Genomic DNA, 22,580 nt, shown 5'->3' with positions numbered 1-22,580 from the left:
CTGGGTATACCCGCTAAAGTCAGCTTCCTCCCTCCAAACGCCAACCCATGATCCTCCACTGGATACCTTCCGCTATTAGAACAACGGCCGCTGAAAGTTGTTATAGCTACCCCCAAGAACATTAGCCAAGACTGAATGCTTGAGGGTAAAAATAGGAACATATATATACTTTTTAAACATTAACATTTTGGGTGTTTACTATCCCTTTAAATTATTTATATTAAAGAGACAGTCTACACCAACATTTTTATTGTTTAAAAAGATAGATAATCCCTTTATTACCCATTCCCTAGTTTTGCACAACCAACACAGTTATATTAATACATGTTTTACCTCTGTGATTACCTTGTATCTAAGCCTCTGCAAACTGCCCCCTTATTTCAGTTCTTTTGACAGACTTGCATTTTAGCCAATTAGAGCTGGCTCACTGGAACTCCATGTGCATGAGCACAGTGTTATGTATATGACACACATGAACTGACATCCTCTAGTGGTGAAAAACTGTAAAAATGCCCTGAGAGAAGAGGCGGCTGTTACAAACTGCTATTTGTAACTGGCCCTTTAAATGGAAAATTGCCCTGCTTCCCTGGATTTTGGAGAAGCCTATTTGCCAGCCTCCTTCCTCATGACTATGGCCCCTGGAAGATTGTGCCCCTGAAAACATATTAACTTTTATTGGGTGTGTATGGCCCTTTAAGAACCGTCTGGGGACATATTGTGACTTTGGTGAACAATGCCCCTTTAAGACTATGTCCCCAGACCTGTAAAATAACTTGTCCCTGGCTTCTCCCACTTGGTTCAGTAAATAGGGCTTACTGAACCAAGTACCACACAGGCAGAGTGTTCCACAGAAAGGGAGCACTGTTACAAAAGCATTAGTTTTCATTGTGTGCCATTAAGTGCTATGTGACAGACCCTTCGATCAGAACTAAAGAGTTAACCTTGTTCAGCTTCAAGAAGCTATTTTTCTAAATACAAGTTTGCTGGCATCAGCTCTAATTAAGTTTAGTGATAAACATTCCCATTGTCTAATCAACTCCAGAGTCAGACGGCTAGTTGATAAGATGGACTGCATTGTTTTCTTGTGTGTAACTTGTTATCTGCTGAAGTAATGTTGTGGCCTGTCAAAGGGCGTTGTCTCTCTATCTAAATGTGTGATTGGGGATTTTATGCCTCCCCCTGAGAGTGTCCTTTTTGCATGTACCTCAATAAAAAGCAGGCTGTGTGTGCCAGCACATCAGTCCTTTTCTGACCCTCTAACTTGCAGCCTTGACTCATGTTTGTAGGGGACAGCTATAATCACTACAGGGATTGCTATGCTCTTCATACTCCCTTAGCTACTGAGCTCTTGTTCCTGATCCTGCTTCACGCTACAGAAGGAAGAGGTTCACCTACTGGAGCCTGGTCGTAGGTCCAGGGCGCAGAGCAGACGGCGAGATACCAGCCCAGCAGCGGTGGTTCGTAGAGTCTGCATTACGTATGGTGGCTATGCAGCAGTTATGGTGTCTACGGTGCTGATGATCCTTTGGTGAGCGCTAGGAGCATCCTTTTCTACGGTCCAACTTCCAGCCAGCCTGGAGGCAACCGTAACAGCGGCCTTCAAGGGTTTAGAAATTTGCATATGAACCTCCTAGGTTTAGCTTTCAACTAAGAATACCAAGAGAACAAAGCAAAATTGGTGATAAAAGTAAATTGAAAAATTGTTTAAAATGATATTCTCTATCTGAATCACGAAAGTTTATTTTAGACTAGACTGTCCCTTTAAGGTAAGACAAGTCACGACCATAAGAACCACACATAGGTCAGGATGTAAGTGGCTCAGATAAGATTATCAGGTGCCCTTAAACAAAGGACTAAGTAATGGCATTGATGAATAGAGCTGTAGGTTTACTAAGATGCTGAAGGGTCCTGGTCAGGTGATGTCATTACCTCTAGTATTGCAGTTGTAGGGACCTGTATAGATTCTGTTCCTCCATAATACAAATATTGCATCAGCATCTAAATGAAAGAGAATCTGGATCAGCACAAACTTCATGAACATAAAATGTGCAGAGCTGTTGGCACAATCAAAGCTACAGATGTCTATTGAATCTAACTGCAGATTCTGTCATGTATAAATACCAACAAGTCGCTAGGGATACCTGTTCCCACTTGGCTTTCCATCAGAGGTGGTAAAGTGGGGAATATACGCTGTGGCAATATCTCCCTAGCACCAACTTATCTGATGTCTCCTACAAAAATTTTGTTTTATATATTAATGTTTCTGATTTAAATACAAACACAGGTCTGAATCTGGAAGGATTCTGCAGGTCGCTAGGGGCTCACTCCAGGATATTAACAACTCTCCCATCTGTTAAAGTGGAAAATATCTGTTAACTGGAGATATTTGTCCGGATTCACTCCTTGTGCTCTAATGGGAAATCCACATTCATTACTGATATCACAAGGCTGCATTTTCCTAACCTATTTTTCTCTGAATACTGAAGTACACTATTACAGGCTCTTTTTGTGTGTCAATACCAGATGCAGTGATATTAATGTTACAGCGACAGCCTCATGTTGCTCCTGAGGAAATGATTAGTAGGGACATAAGTCAGTTGATTTATATATGCACAGTAAATATCACTAACACAGAGTGAACATGCCTTAACACAAACATTTCTTATTCTCATTTTAATAGAAAAACATGCAGCACTTGGTGACTGCAGCGTCCCAGGAATACACAGGTTGAAAGACTGAGAATTCCACTCACGCGTACAATTAAATGCCAAGTTATTAGGGCAATGCTATAAGTGAGTCTACTGCAGAATGTACTCCTGGTCTCCTATCCCCCTGGGGGTAACATGTGAGACTCACTGTAGCATTGTCCTATACACAGACAGTCTCAGTATAACTGCAGTATGCACTCCTGGTCTCCTGTCCCTCTGGGTGTGACATGTGAGACTCACTGTAGCATTGTCCTATACACAGACAGTCTCAGTATAACTGCAGTATGCACTCCTGGTCTCCTGTCCCTCTGGGTGTGACATGTGAGACTCACTATAGCATTGCCCTATACACAGGCAATCTCAGTATAAATGCAGTATGCACTCCTGGTCTCCTATCCCTCTGGGTGTGACATGTGAGACTCACTGTAGCATTGCCCTATACACAGACAATCTCAAGATAAACGCAGTATGCACTCCTGGTCCCCTGACCCTCTGGGGGTGACATGTGAGACTCACTGTAGCATTGTTCTATACACAGACAGTCTCAGTATAACTCCTATCCCTCTAAGGGAGACACGTGAGACTCACTGTAGCATTGTCCTATACACAGACAGTCTCAGTATAACTGCAGTATGCACTCCTGGGCTCCTATTCCTCTGAGGGAGACATGTGAGACTCACTGTAGCATTGTCCTATACACAGACTTTCTCAGTATAACTGCAGTATGCACTCCTGGTCTCCTGTCCCTCTGGGTGTGACATGTGAGACTCACTGTAGCATTGTCCTATACACAGACAGTCTCAGTATAACTGCAGTATGTACTCCTGGTCTCCTGTCCCTCTGGGTGTGACATGTGAGACTCACTGTAGCATTGTCCTATACACAGACAGTCTCAGTATAACTGCAGTATGCACTCCTGGTCTCCTGTCCCTCTGGGTGTGACATGTGAGACTCACTGTAGCATTGTCCTATACACAGACAGTCTCAGTATAACTGCAGTATGCACTCCTGGGCTCCTATCCCTCTGAGGGAGACATGTGAGACTCACTATAGCATTGCCCTATACACAGACAATCTCAGTATAACTGCAGTATGCACTCCTGGTCTCAGGTCCCTCTGAGGGAGACATGTGAGACTCACTATAGCGTTGCCCTATACACAGACAATCTCAGTATAAATGCAGTATGCACTCCTGGTCTCCTGTCCCTCTGAGGGAGACATGTGAGACTCACTGTAGCATTGCCCTATACACAGACAGTCTCAGTATAACTGCACTATGCACTTCTGGCCTCCTGTCCCTCTGAGGGGAGACACGTGGGACTCACTATAGCGTTGCCCTATACAGAGACAATCTCAGTATAAATACAGTATGCACTCCTGGTTCCCTGTCCCTCTGAGGGAGACATGTGAGACTCACTATAGCGTTGCCCTATACACAGACAATCTCAGTATGAATACAGTATGCACTCCTGGTCTCCTATCCCCCTGGGGGTAACATGTGAGACTCACTGTAGCATTGCCCTATACACAGACAATCTCAGGATAAATGCAGTATGCACTCCTGGTCTCCTGTCCTTCTGGGGGTAACATGTGAGACTCACTGTAGGATTGCCATATACACAGACAATCTCAGTATAAATGCACTATGTACTCCTGGTCTCCTGTCCCTCTGGATATGTCAGACTGGATAAAAAATCAATTATTTAATTTTTTTGTATGTAGCATGCAGTATATAGTTATGTAATTAACATGCAGTCTATGGTCATGTATGTGACAGGCACCATATAATCATGTATGTAACATGCAGTATATGGGCATGTACGTAACATGTAGCATACGATCCTGTATGTAACATGCAGTATATGGTCATGTATGTAACATGCAGCATACATGCAGCATACAATCCTGTATGTAGACAAATTTGGAATCCTGGGAGGGATCCAAACCAATGGGGTGCGCTAGAAGATGTGTAAAACAGTCAGTGCACAAACCGTCAATGAGATGATTAGATAGACAATGCCAGATGGCTCCTATGAGACGAGAAGAATGGAATGAATGCAGTTCCGTGGTGGCTGCTGTTCCGTGGTGGCAGCTCCTCTGATCCTCGGTATGGGGATTCTGTAGAATTAGAGTTGAAAAAGAGGGCGCCACATAGCGTAATAAAGTTTGGATAGAAAGCAAATTTAGATGAATCAAAAATGCTTACCAAATGAATATACACCGTACTGTGACCGGTGCTGACAAGCCGACTAACACTCACAGTGGTTAGTACACTGGTGTCTGTGGTATACTGCGTCTGGATGAAGATGGAGTGATTCTGTCTGACTCCGTGTTGGGTGAATCGTTTTCTTGACCAGCGTGATATTGCAATGTTGGATTTACACTGCAAACAATGTGACAAACTTTGGCCCTTGCAACGTGAAGATAAAAGCAAAGGACAACTTCCGTAAATATAAAAATATATTTATTCCATACAAGTACCGCTACGCGTTTCTCGACCGCAACTGGTCGTTTCCTCAGGCATGAAATAATGGATACAATTGATACAAAGTAAAAGCCTTATATGCAGGTGTATTTTAAAAAACGGAAGTTGTCAGAGAACCTAAAATAACCAATGATAGCTTAGTCGATACGGTGAGTCTAATTACCACTGATTAAAAATTAAACTATGAGTTAACCCATGCAACTGCTAAAATGGTCTAATATGACTGGCATCAAAAAACATGGTATTTTATTATCCATATTGATCGTGTTTGTATTAGAGTATAAACTCCTAACATAAACCCATAAAAAAAGAGAAAATCATGCTGGTTAAAATGGAGAAAAAATGTTACTGGTTTCAGTTTGAATCTGTAAAGTTTTTTTTGAAAGAAACCGATTAATATATTGTTGCAATGAATGTATTGAATGTATATGGCTGAAAGTATGTAAATTGCAGGAGAGGTAGGATTACCCGGCTCTAAGAGAAAAGGAAGGAGGACCGAATGGTGTATTGTTACAATGAATGTATTGAATATATATGGCTAAAGGAGTGTAAATTGCAGGAGAGGTGGGATTACCCGGCTCTAAGAGAAAAAGAGAGAGGTCCCTACAGATACGCCACCTTGCTCTGTAAACAATATGACTTTATTATTTCCGTTTATAGTAAAGGCTAAAAAATTGGAGTTTAGTTCTTAAGTATAATTTTTTTCTAGAAAGATATATATAGACTTTGGGCCATATCTGATTCGAAATTTTGTTGTATTGGCACGTAGTTGTTAACGATTTTTAAAAAGTAATATATTAATTTTATGAAACTTGTGTTATAACCTCAAATATGCTAAATGTGTGAAGGAGGTGTAAGTTTGATGAGAATTCTTCTTTGAGAGAAATGTGTGTTAGTGACTTGATCTTAATAGATCACTATGGAGTCCCTATGAAACTAAGGCATGGTGAATAAAATAAAATAATGGTGCCTATGGGCTTTAATTTGATTTGATGAATACTGTGTATATGCTAGAGCATGTAAGAATGAATGTTAATGTAGTCCTATATGACCGCTGTTTAAACTTAGATAGTGTTTAAACTTATTAAGATGAACTCTGTATGGACCTATATTATAGTATAAAGTCCTTGTATGACTTTGTGATGATATATGCAATCATAGTGCTGTGTGCACCTTTGAGTTTGTGTGTGTGAGATAGTATGTAAGTGTTGTGGAGATAGGTGCATAGATCTGAGATGTCATGATATAAATGCTGTTGAAGATTCTAGCTGGTGTAAAAATGGAATGTAAAATACGTGTATGAAAAAAGTTATTTGTGAGTTATATTGTACTGTAGTGACCGTGTTATAAAAACACTGGCCCATGTTGATCATATAATGTCAAAAAAAGGAAAATAAAGGAATCATTGTTGCATAAAACAAATGTGCAAATATGCTTGAGAAGAATTGAAAAATCGTTATTGTTTTATATAATGTTTGTAAACTCGGAATTAAAAAAATGGGGTGTACATAAATGAAAAAAAGGGGGGATTGAGAACTGTGTGTCTTAGAACGGTGTGTATGTAGAAATGTTACTGGTATAAAGGATCCTGATAGTGTGATGGATAACAATGATTTATCAGTCCTAAGAAAAATAATTAGAACCAAGTCAAATTTATTAATGTGGGACTGCACTTTTAAAGATTCTAACAAAGACCACATGGTGTTAGTACAAAATGTCAAATTGTTGGTGGTTATTATAAGGAAATGAAGGCTGTGGGTATTAAACTAATAAATGATAATACTAGTGATTCTGTACCTTGTTGAACGGACGTTTGTGTCTGTATATTCTGGCTTAGACTAATGAAGAAAACTTGGAACCAAATCCAAGTTGATAGTATTGTCCAAATGAATGTGTATGGTGAAAGAAATAAATAATAGTAAAAAAATGAGCAGAAGATATACTAATGGCAACATGATAAAGACGATAATAGCAAATAATGTGTTAATGTTAAAGGATAAGTGATAGTGTAGATGATTCTAAACCTAGCTGTAAGGGGATGTGAGTCTATCAATGTAGGCTTAATCTAATGGGGTAGAGATATGAGATTATGGTGGATGGGGTGGCTTATATTGGAGTGGATCAGGCTACTAGATTCTGAGAAACCTTAATTGAAGGCTGCTAAGTCCAGGTTGGCATTTAGACCTTCCGGAAACAGTGTTTTCAATTTAAAAATCCAAAAGGTTTCTCGTTGTCTGAGTTTGTTGACTCTATTGTAATCTGAGGATTTAGGGATAAAATCTATAGGTAAATATTTAAAAATGTAAGGATTGCCTTGATGTTTTGTTAAACAATGGTTGGGGACGCTATGTTTAATTTTTGATTTCTTACAATTTTTACAATTACGAAAATGTTCACCCCACCTTGTTTTGGCCTTTCTGGAGGTGCGACCAACATATTGTAGGCCGCATACACATTCCAATAGATATATAACAAAAAGGGAATCGCAATTGTAGAAGCCCTGGATAGGAATAATTTCCCCAGTGGTATGAGACTTAAATAGTTTAGCACCAGATTTGATATATTGACAGGAAATGCATCCAGTTTTGCCACACTTATAAATTCCCTGTAAACCAAAAATACCTTTCTTGATTTTATTTTTGTCTTTGGATCTCTGTTGTGTGTGTTTAACTATTTTGCTTGGTGCTAGTCTACTTCTCAAAGTCGGAGCTCTCCTATAGACTATTCGTGGTTTGTCTTGTACAATATTTTTCAGTATGGGGTCTCTGGATGACATGCCAGTGTTTGTAAATTATCTGTTGTATTTTGTGAAAACTATTATTGTATTGAGTAATGAACATGGTGCTACTTTGCTCAGTTGTTTCATCCATTGTTGGATTGATATTTTTATTCTTAAGTAATATTTTATTTCTATCTAATAGTTTTGTTTTCGTTAGGGCCTGATCTAGAATATGTGCTTTATAACTTTTTTCCATGAATCTATTGTATAAAATTTGGCTTTGGTCCAGAAAGGTTTGATATTCTGAACAATTTTTCCTAATGCGTCTGAACTGGCTGTATGGGACATTGTTAATCCAACTTCTGTGATGGTTACTGTGGTATTCTAGATAGCTGTTGCTATCTACATCCTTAAAGAACGTTTTGGATGTTATCGTTAGACTAGGTCCCCAACTGAGTACTAAATCTAAATATTCTATTGAGTCAGTTTGTATGTTGGCTGTGAAAGTAATTCCCATATCATTATTATTGAGATGTGAAATGAAAGATTCTGCTGATTCCAGGTTGCCATTCCATATAAACAAAAAGTAGTCTATGTAACGGCCATAGAATACCAGGTTCGCCCCAAGGTCCGCTTGGTGAATATACACCTCCTCGAAGAGTCCCATAAAGAGATTAGCGAAACTGGGGGCGAACCTGGTACCCATGGCCGTTCCCCTAATCTGTAAATAAAAAAACGATCTAAATATAAAAAATAATTGTGTTGTAGTATGTACTTGATGCATTCTAAAATAAAAGCTTTTTGTTCTTTGGGTAAATACAGGTCTTGATCCAAAAAATGAGATACTGACGACAGACCCAAATCATGGGTGATGTTTGAATAAAGGGAACTGACGTCGCATGTAATCCAAAGTTTGGTAGTATTTGTGAGAGTGAGATCTTGTAACAGTTGTAAAAGATGAGTGCTGTCTCTAATGTAGGAAGGAAGTGTTATTACAAATTTCTGTAAAAATTGATCTATATAGAATGATAAATTATATGTTAAATTGCCAATTCCTGCTATGATGGGACGCCCAGGAGGGTTATTTTTGTCCTTATGGATTTTGGGAAGGTGGTAATAATGCGCGATGCTCGGATTATCTACTCTCAAAAATTCCCTTTCATCTTTATTTAATATTCCTTGTAGAAAACCTTTTCCTATTAGTTTCCGATAGGTTTGTAAGAAGAGTTGAGTGGGATCTTGTGATAGAATTTTATAATAATTGTGGTCCCCTAGGATTCTTTCTGCTTCTTTGGTATAATCTTTGTAATCTTGGATGATAATCCCACCTCCCTTATCCGCATCGCGAATGACAATGTTGGAATTGTTCTGTAGGCTGTATAATGCTTTTTTATGTCTATAAAATGAGTGATTATTCTTTTTGGCATTTGATTTAAGCAGTTTCTCACAATCTTCTAAGACCATGTTTTGGTATAGTTCAATGTATTTGTTGTTAATATTCGTAGGATTAAAATTAGATTTATTTTTGACTGTAGTGTGTATATATTCTTCAAATAAGTGGTCAGTTAAAACTTCAACATTTGCCGTTATACATGGAATTGATCTATTGGGTATCGTGTTGTCAGTTACTATCACCTGAGAATCTATGTTGTTGTGAGGGTCTTTTTTTAGTTTTTTATTTACGAAGTATTTTTGTAAAGATAATTTTCGTGTGAAGTTGTTTATATCCACGAATAAATTAAAAATGTTTGGGGGATTTGGTGGACAAAAAGAAAGACCTTTTTTGAGTACTCTTTTTTTCCTCAGTGGATAATATGTGAGATGATAAATTGAACAAACCCTGATCTAATCGGGATAATTCCGCTTTCTTGGCGGCAAGGCCTCTGCCCCTGCTGCCTCGTTTTCTGATATATGTGGTCTTTTGGCCGACCTTGTTGGAAAATTGTCTATTCTTGTATTGGGGCCTATCCCTAAAAAAGGCGGTGGAGGAAGATGGCTAGTGCTAGGACTTTCTGTATTATCCACTATTGTGAGTGGACTGTATCTATTGGAGTGTTCATATTGTTCAAAATTAATGTTGGGTGTTTGGTATTATCATTTATTAGTTTAATACCCACAGCCTTCATTTCCTTATAATACCCACCAACAATTTGACATTTTGTACTAACACCATGTGGTCTTTGTTATAATCTTTAAAAGGGCAGTCCCACATTAATAAATTTGACTTGGTTCTAATTATTTTTCTTAGGACTGATAAATCATTGTTATCCATCACACTATCAGGATCCTTTATACCAGTAACATTTCTACATACACACCGTTCTAAGACACACAGTTCTCAATCCCCCCTTTTTTTCATTTATGTACACCCCATTTTTTTTTAATTCCGAGTTTACAAACATTATATAAAACAATAATGATTTTTCAATTCTTCTCAAGCATATTTGCACATTTGTTTTATGCAACAATGATTCCTTTATTTTCCTTTTTTTGACATTATATGATCAACATGGGCCAGTGTTTTTATAACACGGTCACTACAGTACAATATAACTCACAAATAACTTTTTTCATACACGTATTTTACATTCCATTTTTACACCAGCTAGAATCTTCAACAGCATTTATATCATGACATCTCAGATCTATGCACCTATCTCCACAACACTTACATACTATCTCACACACACGAACTCAAAGGTGCACACAGCACTATGATTGCATATATCATCACAAAGTCATACAAGGACTTTATACTATAATATAGGTCCATACAGAGTTCATCTTAATAAGTTTAAACACTATCTAAGTTTAAACAGCGGTCATATAGGACTACATTAACATTCATTCTTACATGCTCTAGCATATACACAGTATTCATCAAATCAAATTAAAGCCCATAGGCACCATTATTTTATTTTATTCACCATGCCTTAGTTTCATAGGGACTCCATAGTGATCTATTAAGATCAAGTCACTAACACACATTTCTCTCAAAGAAGAATTCTCATCAAACTTACACCTCCTTCACACATTTAGCATATTTGAGGTTATAACACAAGTTTCATAAAATTAATATATTACTTTTTAAAAATCGTTAACAACTACGTGCCAATACAACAAAATTTCGAATCAGATATGGCCCAAAGTCTATATATATCTTTCTAGAAAAAAATTATACTTAAGAACTAAACTCCAATTTTTTAGCCTTTACTATAAACGGAAATAATAAAGTCATATTGTTTACAGAGCAAGGTGGCGTATCTGTAGGGACCTCTCTCTTTTTCTCTTAGAGCCGGGTAATCCCACCTCTCCTGCAATTTACACTCCTTTAGCCATATATATTCAATACATTCATTGTAACAATACACCATTCGGTCCTCCTTCCTTTTCTCTTAGAGCCGGGTAATCCTACCTCTCCTGCAATTTACATACTTTTAGCCATATACATTCAATACATTCATTGCAACAATATATTAATCGGTTTCTTTCAAAAAAAACTTTACAGATTCAAACTGAAAGCAGTAACATTTTTTCTCCATTTTAACCAGCATGATTTTCTCTTTTTTTATGGGTTTATGTTAGGAGTTTATACTCTAATACAAACACGATCAATATGGATAATAAAATACCATGTTTTTTGATGCCAGTCATATTAGACCATTTTAGCAGTTGCATGGGTTAACTCATAGTTTAATTTTTAATCAGTGGTAATTAGACTCACCGTATCGACTAAGCTATCATTGGTTATTTTAGGTTCTCTGACCACTTCCGTTTTTTAAAATACACCTGCATATAAGGCTTTTACTTTGTATCAATTGTATCCATTATTTCATGCTTGAGGAAACGACCAGTTGCGGTCGAGAAACGCGTAGCGGTACTTGTATGGAATAAATATATTTTTATATTTACGGAAGTTGTCCTTTGCTTTTATCTTCACATTGCAAGGGCCAAAGTTTGTCACATTGTTTGCAGTGTAAATCCAACATTGCAATATCACGCTGGTCAAGAAAACGATTCACCCAACACGGAGTCAGACAGAATCACTCCATCTTCATCCAGACGCAGTATACCACAGACACCAGTGTACTAACCACTGTGAGTGTTAGTCGGCTTGTCAGCACCGGTCACAGTACGGTGCATATTCATTTGGTAAGCATTTTTGATTCATCTAAATTTGCTTTCTATCCAAACTTTATTACGCTATGTGGCGCCCTCTTTTTCAACTCTAATCCTGTATGTAACATGCAGTATATGGTCATGTATTTAACATGCAGTATAAGATCCTGTATGTAAGATGCAGTACAAAATCCTGTATGTAAGATGCAGTATATGGTCTTGTATGTAAGATACTGCGTACGGCCAGATTTGTAACATGCAGGTCTGTGGTAAGCAGTCTCTCATTAGTTATGTAAGATGCAGTATATGGTCTTGTATGTAAGATACTGCGTACGGCCAGATTTGTAACATGTAGGTCTGTGATAAGCAGTCTCTCATTAGTTATGTAAGATGCAGTATATGGTCTTGTATGTAAGATACTGCGTACGGCCAGATTTGTAACATGTAGGTCTGTGATAAGCAGTCTCTATCTCTCTCTCATTAGTTTTGGGCTTTATATGCAGGTCTGTGGTAAGCAGTCTCTCTCTCTCATTAGTTCAGGGCTTTATATGCAGGTCTGTGGTAAGCAGTCTGTGTATTATTAGTTCTGGGCTTTATATGCAGGCCTGTGGTAAGCAATCTGTCTCTCTCATTAGTTCTGGCCTTTGTATGCAGGTCTGTGGTAAGCAGTCTCTCTATCATTAGTTCTGGGCTTTATATGCAGGTCTTTAGTAAGCAGTCTCTCTCTCTCTCATTAGTTCTGGCCTTTGTATGCAGGTCTGTGGTAAGCAGTCTCTCTCATTAGTTCTGGCCTTTGTATGCAGGTCTGTGGTAAGCAGTCTCTCTCTCATTAGTTCTGGGTTTTATATGCAGGTCTGTGGTAAGCAGTCTCTCTCTCATTAGTTCTGGGTTTTATATGCAGGTCTGTGGTAAGCAGTCTCTCTCTCTCTCATTAGTTCTGGGTTTTATATGCAGGTCTGTGGTAAGCAGTCTCTCTCTCTCTCATTAGTTCTGGGCTTTATATGCAGGTATGTGGTAAGCAGTCTCTCTCTCATTAGTTCTGGGCTTTATATGCAGGTTTGTGGTAAGCAGTCTCTATCTCTCTCTCATTAGATCCGGGCTGTATATGCAGGTCTGTGGTAAGCAGTCTCTCTCTCTCTCATTAGTTCTGGGCTTTATATGCAGGTCTGTGGTAAGTAGTCTCTCTCTAATTAGTTCTGGGCTTTATATGCAGGTTTGTGGTAAGCAGTCTCTATCTCTCTCTCATTAGATCCGGGCTGTATATGCAGGTCTGTGGTAAGCAGTCTCTCTCTCATTCGTTCTTGGCTTTATATGCAGGTCTGTGGTAAGCAGTCTCTCTCTCTCTCATTAGTTCTGGGCTTTATATGCAGGTCTGTGGTAAGCAGTCTCTCTCTAATTAGTTCTGGGCTTTATATGCAGGTCTGTGGTAAGCAGTCTCTCTCTATCATTAGTTCTGGGCTTTATATGCAGGTCTGTGGTAAGCAGTCTCTCTCTCATTAGTTGTAGACTTTATATGCAGGTCTGTGGTAAGCAGTCTCTCTCTCTCATTAAATCTGGGCTTTATATGTAGGTCTGTGGTAAGCAGTCTCTCTCTAATTAGTTCTGGGCTTTATATGCAGGTCTGTGGTAAGCAGTCTCTCTCTCTCATTAAATCTGGGCTTTATATGTAGGTCTGTGGTAAGCAGTCTCTCTCTAATTAGTTCTGGGCTTTATATGCAGGTTTGTGGTAAGCAGTCTCTCATTGGTTCTGGGCTTTATATGCAGGTCTGTGGTAAGCAGTCTCTCTCTCTCTCTCATTAGTTCTGGGCTTTATATGTAGGTCTGTGGTAAGCAGTCCCTCTCTCATTAGTTCTGGGCTTTATATGCAGGTCTGTGGTAAGCAGTCCCTCTCTCATTAGTTCTGGGCTTTATATGCAGGTCTGTGGTAAGCAGTCTCTCTCTCATTAGTTCTGGGCTTTAAATGCAGGTTTGTGGTAAGCAATCTCTCATTGGTTCTGGGCTTTATATGCAGGTCTGTGGTAAGCAGTCTCTCTCTCTCTCTCTCTCTCTCTCTCTCTCTCATTAGTTCTGGGCTTTATATGTAGGTCTGTGGTAAGCAGTCTCTCTCTCATTAGTTCTGGGCTTTAAATGCAGGTTTGTGGTAAGCAATCTCTCATTGGTTCTGGGCTTTATATGCAGGTCTGTGGTAAGCAGTCTCTCTCTCTCTCTCTCTCTCTCATTAGTTCTGGGCTTTATATGTAGGTCTGTGGTAAGCAGTCCCTCTCTCATTAGTTCTGGGCTTTATATGCAGGTCTGTGGTAAGCAGTCTCTCTCTCTCATTAGTTCTGGGCTGTATATGCAGGTCTGTGGTAAGCAGTCTCTCTCTCATTCGTTCTTGGCTTTATATGCAGGTCTGTGGTAAGCAGTCTCTCTCTCTCTCATTAAATCTGGGCTTTATATGCAGGTCTGTGGTAAGCAGTCTCTCTCTATCATTAGTTCTGGGCTTTATATGCAGGTCTGTGGTAAGCAGTCTCTCTCTCATTAGTTGTAGGCTTTATATGCAGGTCTGTGGTAAGCAGTCTCTCTCTCTCTCTCTCATTAAATCTGGGCTTTATATGTAGGTCTGTGGTAAGCAGTCTCTCTCTCATTAGTTCTGGGCTTTATATGCAGATTTGTGGTAAGCAGTCTCTCATTGGTTCTGGGCTTATATGCAGGTCTGTGGTAAGCAGTCTCTCTCCCTCTCATTAGTTCTGGGCTTTATATGTAGGTCTGTGGTAAGCAGTCTCTCTCTCTCTCTCATTAGTTCTGGGCTTTATATGTAGGTCTGTGGTAAGCAGTCCCTCTCTCTTTAGTTCTGTGCTTTATACGCAGGTCTGTGGTAAGCAGTCCCTCTCTCTTTAGTTCTGGGCTTTATATGCAGGTCTGTGGTAAGCAGTCTCTCTCTCATTAGTTGTAGGCTTTATATGCAGGTCTGTGGTAAGCAGTCTCTCTCTCATTAAATCTGGGTTTTATATGTAGGTCTGTGGTAAGCAGTCTCTCTCTATCATTAGTTCTGGGCTTTATATGCAGGTCTGTGGTAAGCAGTCTCTCTCTCATTAGTTGTAGGCTTTATATGCAGGTCTGTGGTAAGCAGTCTCTCTCTCTCTCATTAAATCTGGGCTTTATATGCAGGTCTGTGGTAAGCAGTCTCTCTCTATCATTAGTTCTGGGCTTTATATGCAGGTCTGTGGTAAGCAGTCTCTCTCTCATTAGTTGTAGGCTTTATATGCAGGTCTGTGGTAAGCAGTCTCTCTCTAATTAAATCTGAGCATTATATGTAGGTCTGTGGTAAGCAGTCTCTCTCTCATTAGTTGTAGGCTTTATATGCAGGTCTGTGGTAAGCAGTCTCTCTCTCTCATTAAATCTGGGCTTTATATGCAGGTCTGTGGTAAGCAGTCTCTCTCTCTCTCTCTCTCTCTCTCTCTCTATCTATCTATCTATCTATCTCTCTCATTAGTTCTGAGCTTTATATGCAGGTATGTGGTAAGCAGTCTCTCTATCTCATTAGTTCTGGGCTTTATATGCAGGTCTCTCTCATTAGTTCTGGGCTTTATATGTAGGTATGTGGTAAGCAGTCTCTATCTCATTAGTTCCGGACTTTATATGCAGGTCTGTGGTAAGCAGTCTCTCTCTCATTAGTTGTAGGCTTTATATGCAGGTCTGTGGTAAGCAGTCTCTCTCTCTCATTAAATCTGGGCTTTATATGCAGGTCTGTGGTAAGCAGTCTCTCTCTCTCATTAAATCTGGGCTTTATATGCAGGTCTGTGGTAAGCAGTCTCTCTCTCATTAGTTGTAGGCTTTATATGCAGGTCTGTGGTAAGCAGTCTCTCATTAAATCTGGGCTTTATATGTAGGTCTGTGGTAAGCAGTCTCTCTCTATCATTAGTTCTGGGCTTTATATGCAGGTCTGTGGTAAGCAGTCTCTCTCTCATTAGTTGTAGGCTTTATATGCAGGTCTGTGGTAAGCAGTCTCTCTCTCTCTCTCTCATTAAATCTGGGCTTTATATGCAGGTCTGTGGTAAGCAGTCTCTCTCTCATTAGTTGTAGGCTTTATATGCAGGTCTGTGGTAAGCAGTCTCTCTCTCTCATTAAATCTGGGCTTTATATGCAGGTCTGTGGTAAGCAGTCTCTCTCTATCATTAGTTCTGGGCTTTATATGCAGGTCTGTGGTAAGCAGTCTCTCTCTCATTAGTTGTAGGCTTTATATGCAGGTCTGTGGTAAGCAGTCTCTCTCTCTCTCTCTCATTAAATCTGGGCTTTATATGTAGGTCTGTGGTAAGCAGTCTCTCTCTAATTAGTTCTGGGCTTTATATGCAGATTTGTGGTAAGCAGTCTCTCATTGGTTCTGGGCTTATATGCAGGTCTGTGGTAAGCAGTCTCTCTCCCTCTCATTAGTTCTGGGCTTTATATGTAGGTCTGTGGTAAGCAGTCTCTCTCTCTCTCTCTCTCTCATTAGTTCTGGGCTTTATATGTAGGTCTGTGGTAAGCAGTCCCTCTCTCTTTAGTTCTGTGCTTTATACGCAGGTCTGTGGTAAGCAGTCCCTCTCTCTTTAGTTCTGGGCTTTATATGCAGGTCTGTGGTAAGCAGTCTCTCTCTCATTAGTTGTAGGCTTTATATGCAGGTCTGTGGTAAGCAGTCTCTCTCTCATTAAATCTGGGCTTTATATGTAGGTCTGTGGTAAGCAGTCTCTCTCTATCATTAGTTCTGGGCTTTATATGCAGGTCTGTGGTAAGCAGTCTCTCTCTCATTAGTTGTAGGCTTTATATGCAGGTCTGTGGTAAGCAGTCTCTCTCTCTCTCATTAAATCTGGGCTTTATATGCAGGTCTGTGGTAAGCAGTCTCTCTCTATCATTAGTTCTGGGCTTTATATGCAGGTCTGTGGTAAGCAGTCTCTCTCTCATTAGTTGTAGGCTTTATATGCAGGTCTGTGGTAAGCAGTCTCTCTCTAATTAAATCTGAGCTTTATATGTAGGTCTGTGGTAAGCAGTCTCTCTCTCATTAGTTGTAGGCTTTATATGCAGGTCTGTGGTAAGCAGTCTCTCTCTCTCATTAAATCTGGGCTTTATATGCAGGTCTGTGGTAAGCAGTCTCTCTCTCATTAGTTCTAGGCTTTATATGCAGGTCTGTGGTAAGCTGTCTCTCTCTCTCATTAAATCTGGGCTTTATATGTAGGTCTGTGGTAAGCAGTCTCTCTCTATCATTAGTTCTGGGCTTTATATGCAGGTCTGTGGTAAGCAGTCTCTCTCTCATTAGTTGTAGGCTTTATATGCAGGTCTGTGGTAAGCAGTCTCTCTCTCTCTCATTAAATCTGGGCTTTATATGCAGGTCTGTGGTAAGCAGTCTCTCTCTATCATTAGTTCTGGGCTTTATATGCAGGTCTGTGGTAAGCAGTCTCTCTCTCATTAGTTGTAGGCTTTATATGCAGGTCTGTCGTAAGCAGTCTCTCTCTCTCTCATTAAATCTGGGCTTTATATGTAGGTCTGTGGTAAGCAGTCTCTCTCTAATTAGTTCTGGGCTTTATATGCAGATTTGTGGTAAGCAGTCTCTCATTGGTTCTGGGCTTTATATGCAGGTCTGTGGTAAGCAGTCTCTCTCCCTCTCATTAGTTCTGGGCTTTATATGTAGGTCTGTGGTAAGTAGTCCCTCTCTCATTAGTTCTGGGCTTTATATGCAGGTCTGTGTTAAGCAGTCTCTCTCTCTCTCTCATTAAATCTGGGCTTTATATGCAGGTCTGTGGTAAGCAGTCTCTCATTAGTTCTGGGCTTTATATGCAGGTCTGTGGTAAGCAGTCTCTCATTAGTTCTGGGCTTTATATGCAGGTCTGTGGTAAGCAGTCTCTCTCTCTCATTAGTTCTGGGCTTTATATGCAGGTCTGTGGTAAGTAGTCTCTCTCTCATTAGTTCTGGGCTTTATATGGAGGTCTGTGGTAAGCAGTCTCTCTCTCATTAGTTGTAGGCTTTATATGCAGGTCTGTGGTAAACAGCTTCTCTCATTAGTTCTGGGCTTTATATGTAGGTCTGTGGTAAACAGCTTCTCTCATTAGTTCTGGGCTTTATATGCAGGTCTGTGGTAAGCAGTCTCTCTCTCATTAGTTCTGGGCTTTATATGCAGGTCTGTGGTAAGCAGTCTCTCTCTCTGTCTCTCTCTCTGATTAGTTCTGGGCTTTATATGCAGGTCTGTGGTAAGCAGTCTCTCTCTCTCTCATTAGTTCTGGGCTTTATATGCAGGTCTGTGGTAAGCAGTCGCTCTCTCATTAGTTCTGGGCTTTATATGCAGGTCTGTGGTAAGCAGTCGCTCTCTCATTAGTTCTGGGCTTTATATGCAGGTCTGTGGTAAGCAGTCTCTCTCTCATTAGTTCTGGGCTTTATATGCAGGTCTGTGGTAAGCAGTCTCTCTCTCTGTCTCTCTCTCTGATTAGTTCTGGGCTTTATATGCAGGTCTGTGGTAAGCAGTCTCTCTCTCTCTCTCTCTCTCTCATTAGTTCTGGGCTTTATATGCAGGTCTGTGGTAAGCAGTCGCTCTCTCATTAGTTCTGGGCTTTATATGCAGGTCTTTAGTAAGCAGTCTCTCTCTCTCTCATTAGTTCTGGGCTTTATATGCAGGTCTGTGGTAAGCAGTCTCTCTCTCATTAGTTGTAGGCTTTATATGCAGGTCTGTCGTAAGCAGTCTCTCTCTCTCATTAAATCTGGGCTTTATATGTAGGTCTGTGGTAAGCAGTCTCTCTCTAATTAGTTCTGGGCTTTATATGCAGATTTGTGGTAAGCAGTCTCTCATTGGTTCTGGGCTTTATATGCAGGTCTGTGGTAAGCAGTCTCTCTCCCTCTCATTAGTTCTGGGCTTTATATGTAGGTCTGTGGTAAGTAGTCCCTCTCTCATTAGTTCTGTGCTTTATATGCAGGTCTGTGTTAAGCAGTCTCTCTCTCTCATTAAATCTGGGCTTTATATGCAGGTCTGTGGTAAGCAGTCTCTCTCTCATTCGTGCTGGGCTTTATATGCAGGTCTGTGGTAAGCAGTCTCTCTCTCATTAGTACTGGGTTTTATATGCAGGTCTGTGGTAAGCAGTCTCTCTCTCTCATTAGTTCTGGGCTTTATATGCAGGTCTGTGGTAAGCAGTCTCTCTCTCTCATTAGTTCTGTGCTTTATATGCAGGTCTGTGGTAAGCAGTCTCTCTCTCTCATTAGTTCTGAGCTTTATATGTAGGTCTGTGGTAAGCAGTCTCTCATTAGCTGTAGGCTTTATATGCAGATTTGTGGTAAGCAGTCTCTCATTAGTTCTGGGCTTTATATGCAGGTCTGTGGTAAGCAGTCTCTCTCTCTCATTAGTTCTGGGCTTTATATGCAGGTCTGTGGTAAGCAGTCTCTCTCTCTCATTAGTTCTGGGCTTTATATGCAGGTCTGTGGTAAGCTGTCTCTCTCTCATTAGTTGTAGGCTTTATATGCAGGTCTGTGGTAAGCAGTCTCTCTCTCATTAGTTCTGGGCTTTATATGCAGGTCTGTGGTAAGCAGTCTCTATCTCATTAGTTTTGGGCTTTATATGCAGGTCTGTGGTAAGCAGTCTGTCTCTCTCATTAGTTTTGGGCTTTATATGCAGGTCTGTGGTAAGCAGTCTCTCTCTCTCATTAGTTCTGGGCTTTATATGCAGGTCTGTGGTAAGCAGTCTGTCTCTCTCATTAGTTCTGTCCTTTATATGCAGGTCTGTGGTAAGCAGTCTCTCTCTCTCTCTCATTAGTTCTGGGCTTTATATGCAGGTCTGTGGTAAGCAGTCTCTCTCTCTAATTAGTTCTGGGCTTTATATGCAGGTCTGTGGTAAGCAGTCTCTCTCTCTCTCTCATTAGTTCTGGGCTTTATATGCAGGTCTGTGGTAAGCAGCCTCTCTCTCTCTCTCTTTCATTAGTTCTGGGCTTTATATGCAGGTCTGTGGTAAGCAGTCTCTCTCTCTCTCATTAGTTCTGGGCTTTATATGCAGGTCTGTGGTAAGCAGTCTCTCTCTCTCTCATTAGTTCTGGGCTTTATATGCAGGTCTGTAATAAGCAGTCTCTATCATTAGTTCTGGGCTTTATATGTAGGTATGTGGTAAGCAGTCTCTATCTCATTAGTTCCGGACTTTATATGTAGGTCTGTGGTAAGCAGTCTCTCTCTCTCTCTCATTAGTTCTGGGCTTTATATGCAAGTATGTGGTAAGAAGTCTCTCTATCTCATTAGTTCTGGGCTTTATATGCAGGTCTGTGGTAAGCAGTCTCTCTCTCTCTCTCTCTCTCTCTCTAATTAGTTCTGGATTTTATATGCAGGTCTGTGGTAAGCAGTCTCTCTCTCTCATTAGTTCTGGGCTTTATATGCAGGTTTGGGGTAAGCAGTCTCTCTCATTAGTTCTGGGTTTTATATGCAGGTCTGTGGTAAGCAGTCTGTCTCTCTATCATTAGTTATGGGCTTTATATGCAGGTCTGTGGTAAGCAGTCTCTCTCTCATTAGTTGTAGGCTTTATATGCAGGTCTGTGGTAAGCAGTCTCTCTCTCATTAGTTCTGGGCTTTATATGCAAGTCTGTGGTAAGCAGTCTCTCTCATTAGTTCTGGGCTTTATATGCAGGTCTGTGGTAAGCAGTCTCTCTCTCTCTCTCTCTCTCTCTCTCTCTCTCATTAGTTCTGGGCTTTATATGCAGGTCTGTGGTAAGCAGTCTCTCTCTCTCTCATTAGTTCTTGGCTTTATATTCAGGTCTGTGGTAAGCAGTCTCTCTCTCTCATTAGTTCTGGGCTTTATATGCAGGTCTGTGGTAAGCAGTCTCTCTCTCTCTCATTAGTTCTTGGCTTTATATTCAGGTCTGTGGTAAGCAGTCTCTCTCTCTCATTTGTTCTGGGCTTTATATGCAGGTCTGTGGTAAGCAGTCTCTCTCTCTCATTAGTTCTGGGCTTTATATGCAGGTCTGTGGTAAGCAGTCTCTCTGATTAGTTCTGGGCTTTATATGCAGGTCTGTGGTAAGCAGTCTCTCATTAGTTCTGGGTTTTATATGCAGGTCTGTGGTAAGCAGTCTCTCTCATTAGTTCTGGGCTTTATATGCAGGTCTGTGGTAAGCAGTCGCTCTCTCATTAGTTCTGGGCTTTATATGCAGGTCTGTGGTAAGCAGTCTCTCTCCCTCACTCTCACATTAGTTATGGGCTTTATATGGAGGTTTGTGGTAAGTAATCTTTCTCTCTCAATAGTTCTGGGCTTTATATGCAGGTCTGTGGTAAGCAGTCTGTCTCTCTCTCATTAGTTCTGGGCTTTATATACAGGTCTGTGGTAAGCAGTCTCTCATTAGTTCTGGGCTTTATATGCAGGTCTGTGGTAAGCAGTGTCTCTCTCTCTCATTAGTTCTGTGCTTTATATGCAGGTCTGTGGTAAGCAGTCTCTCTCCCTCTCTCTCACATTAGTTCTGGGCTTTATATGGAGGTTTGTGGTAAGCAATCTGTCCCTCTCAATATATCTGGACTTTATATGCAGGTCTGTGGTAAGCAGTCTCTCTCTCTCATTAGTTCTGGGCTTTATATGCAGGTCTGTGGTAAGTAGTCTCTCTCTCATTAGTTCTGGGCTTTATATGGAGGTCTGTGGTAAGCAGTCTCTCTCTCATTAGTTGTAGGCTTTATATGCAGGTCTGTGGTAAACAGCTTCTCTCATTAGTTCTGGGCTTTATATGCAGGTCTGTGGTAAACAGCTTCTCTCATTAGTTCTGGGCTTTATATGTAGGTCTGTGGTAAGCAGTCTCTCTCTGATTAGTTCTGGGCTTTATATGCAGGTCTGTGGTAAGCAGTCTCTCTCTCTGTCTCTCTCTCTGATTAGTTCTGGGCTTTATATGCAGGTCTGTGGTAAGCAGTCTCCCTCTCTCTCATTAGTTCTGGGCTTTATATGCAGGTCTGTGGTAAGCAGTCGCTCTCTTATTAGTTCTGGGCTTTATATGCAGGTCTGTGGTAAGCAGTCGCTCTCTCATTAGTTCTGGGCTTTATATGCAGGTCTGTGGTAAGCAGCCTCTCATTAGTTCTGGGCTTTATATGCAGGTCTGTGGTAAGCAGTCTCTCTCTCTGTCTCTCTCTCTGAATAGTTCTGGGCTTTATATGCAGGTCTGTGGTAAGCAGTCTCTCTCTCTCTCTCTCATTAGTTCTGGGCTTTATATGCAGGTCTGTGGTAAGCAGTCGATCTCTCATTAGTTCTGGGCTTTATATGCAGGTCTGTGGTAAGCAGTCTCTCTCCCTCTCTCTCACATTAGTTATGGGCTTTATATGGAGGTCTGTGGTAAGCAATCTGTCTCTCTCAATAGTTCTGGGCTTTATATGCAGGTCTGTGGTAAGCAGTCTCTCATTAGTTCTGGGCTTTATATGCAGGTCTGTGGTAAGCAGTCTCTCTCTCTCTCATTAGTTCTGGGCTTTATATGCAGGTCTGTGGTAAGCAGTCACTCGCTCTCATTAGTTCTGGGCTTTATATGCAGGCCTGTGGTAAGTAGTCTCTCTCTCATTAGTTCTGGGTTTTATATGGAGGTCTGTGGTAAGCAGTCTCTCTCTCATT

The 22,580-nt window shown here is 40.5% G+C and overlaps 1 protein-coding gene across 3 annotated transcripts in view; it reads right to left on the bottom strand.

Annotated features, from left to right (window-relative positions):
- ABTB2 (ankyrin repeat and BTB domain containing 2) overlaps positions 1-22,580 on the bottom strand; it is a 222,824-nt gene that overhangs the window by 39,248 nt on the left and 160,996 nt on the right. For all 3 annotated transcript variants that reach the window (XM_053720534.1, XM_053720535.1, XM_053720536.1), the window contains one exon: positions 1,930-1,998. In XM_053720534.1, coding sequence (XP_053576509.1) covers positions 1,930-1,998 — 69 coding nt within the window. The remainder of the gene's footprint in view (positions 1-1,929; positions 1,999-22,580) is intronic.

The sequence above is a fragment of the Bombina bombina genome, chromosome 7 (genome assembly GCF_027579735.1).
Source record: "Bombina bombina isolate aBomBom1 chromosome 7, aBomBom1.pri, whole genome shotgun sequence".
Taxonomy (NCBI): Eukaryota; Metazoa; Chordata; class Amphibia; order Anura; family Bombinatoridae; genus Bombina; species Bombina bombina.
The sequence above is the reverse complement of the archived record's forward strand: the minus strand, read 5'-3'. Positions and strand labels throughout refer to the sequence as shown.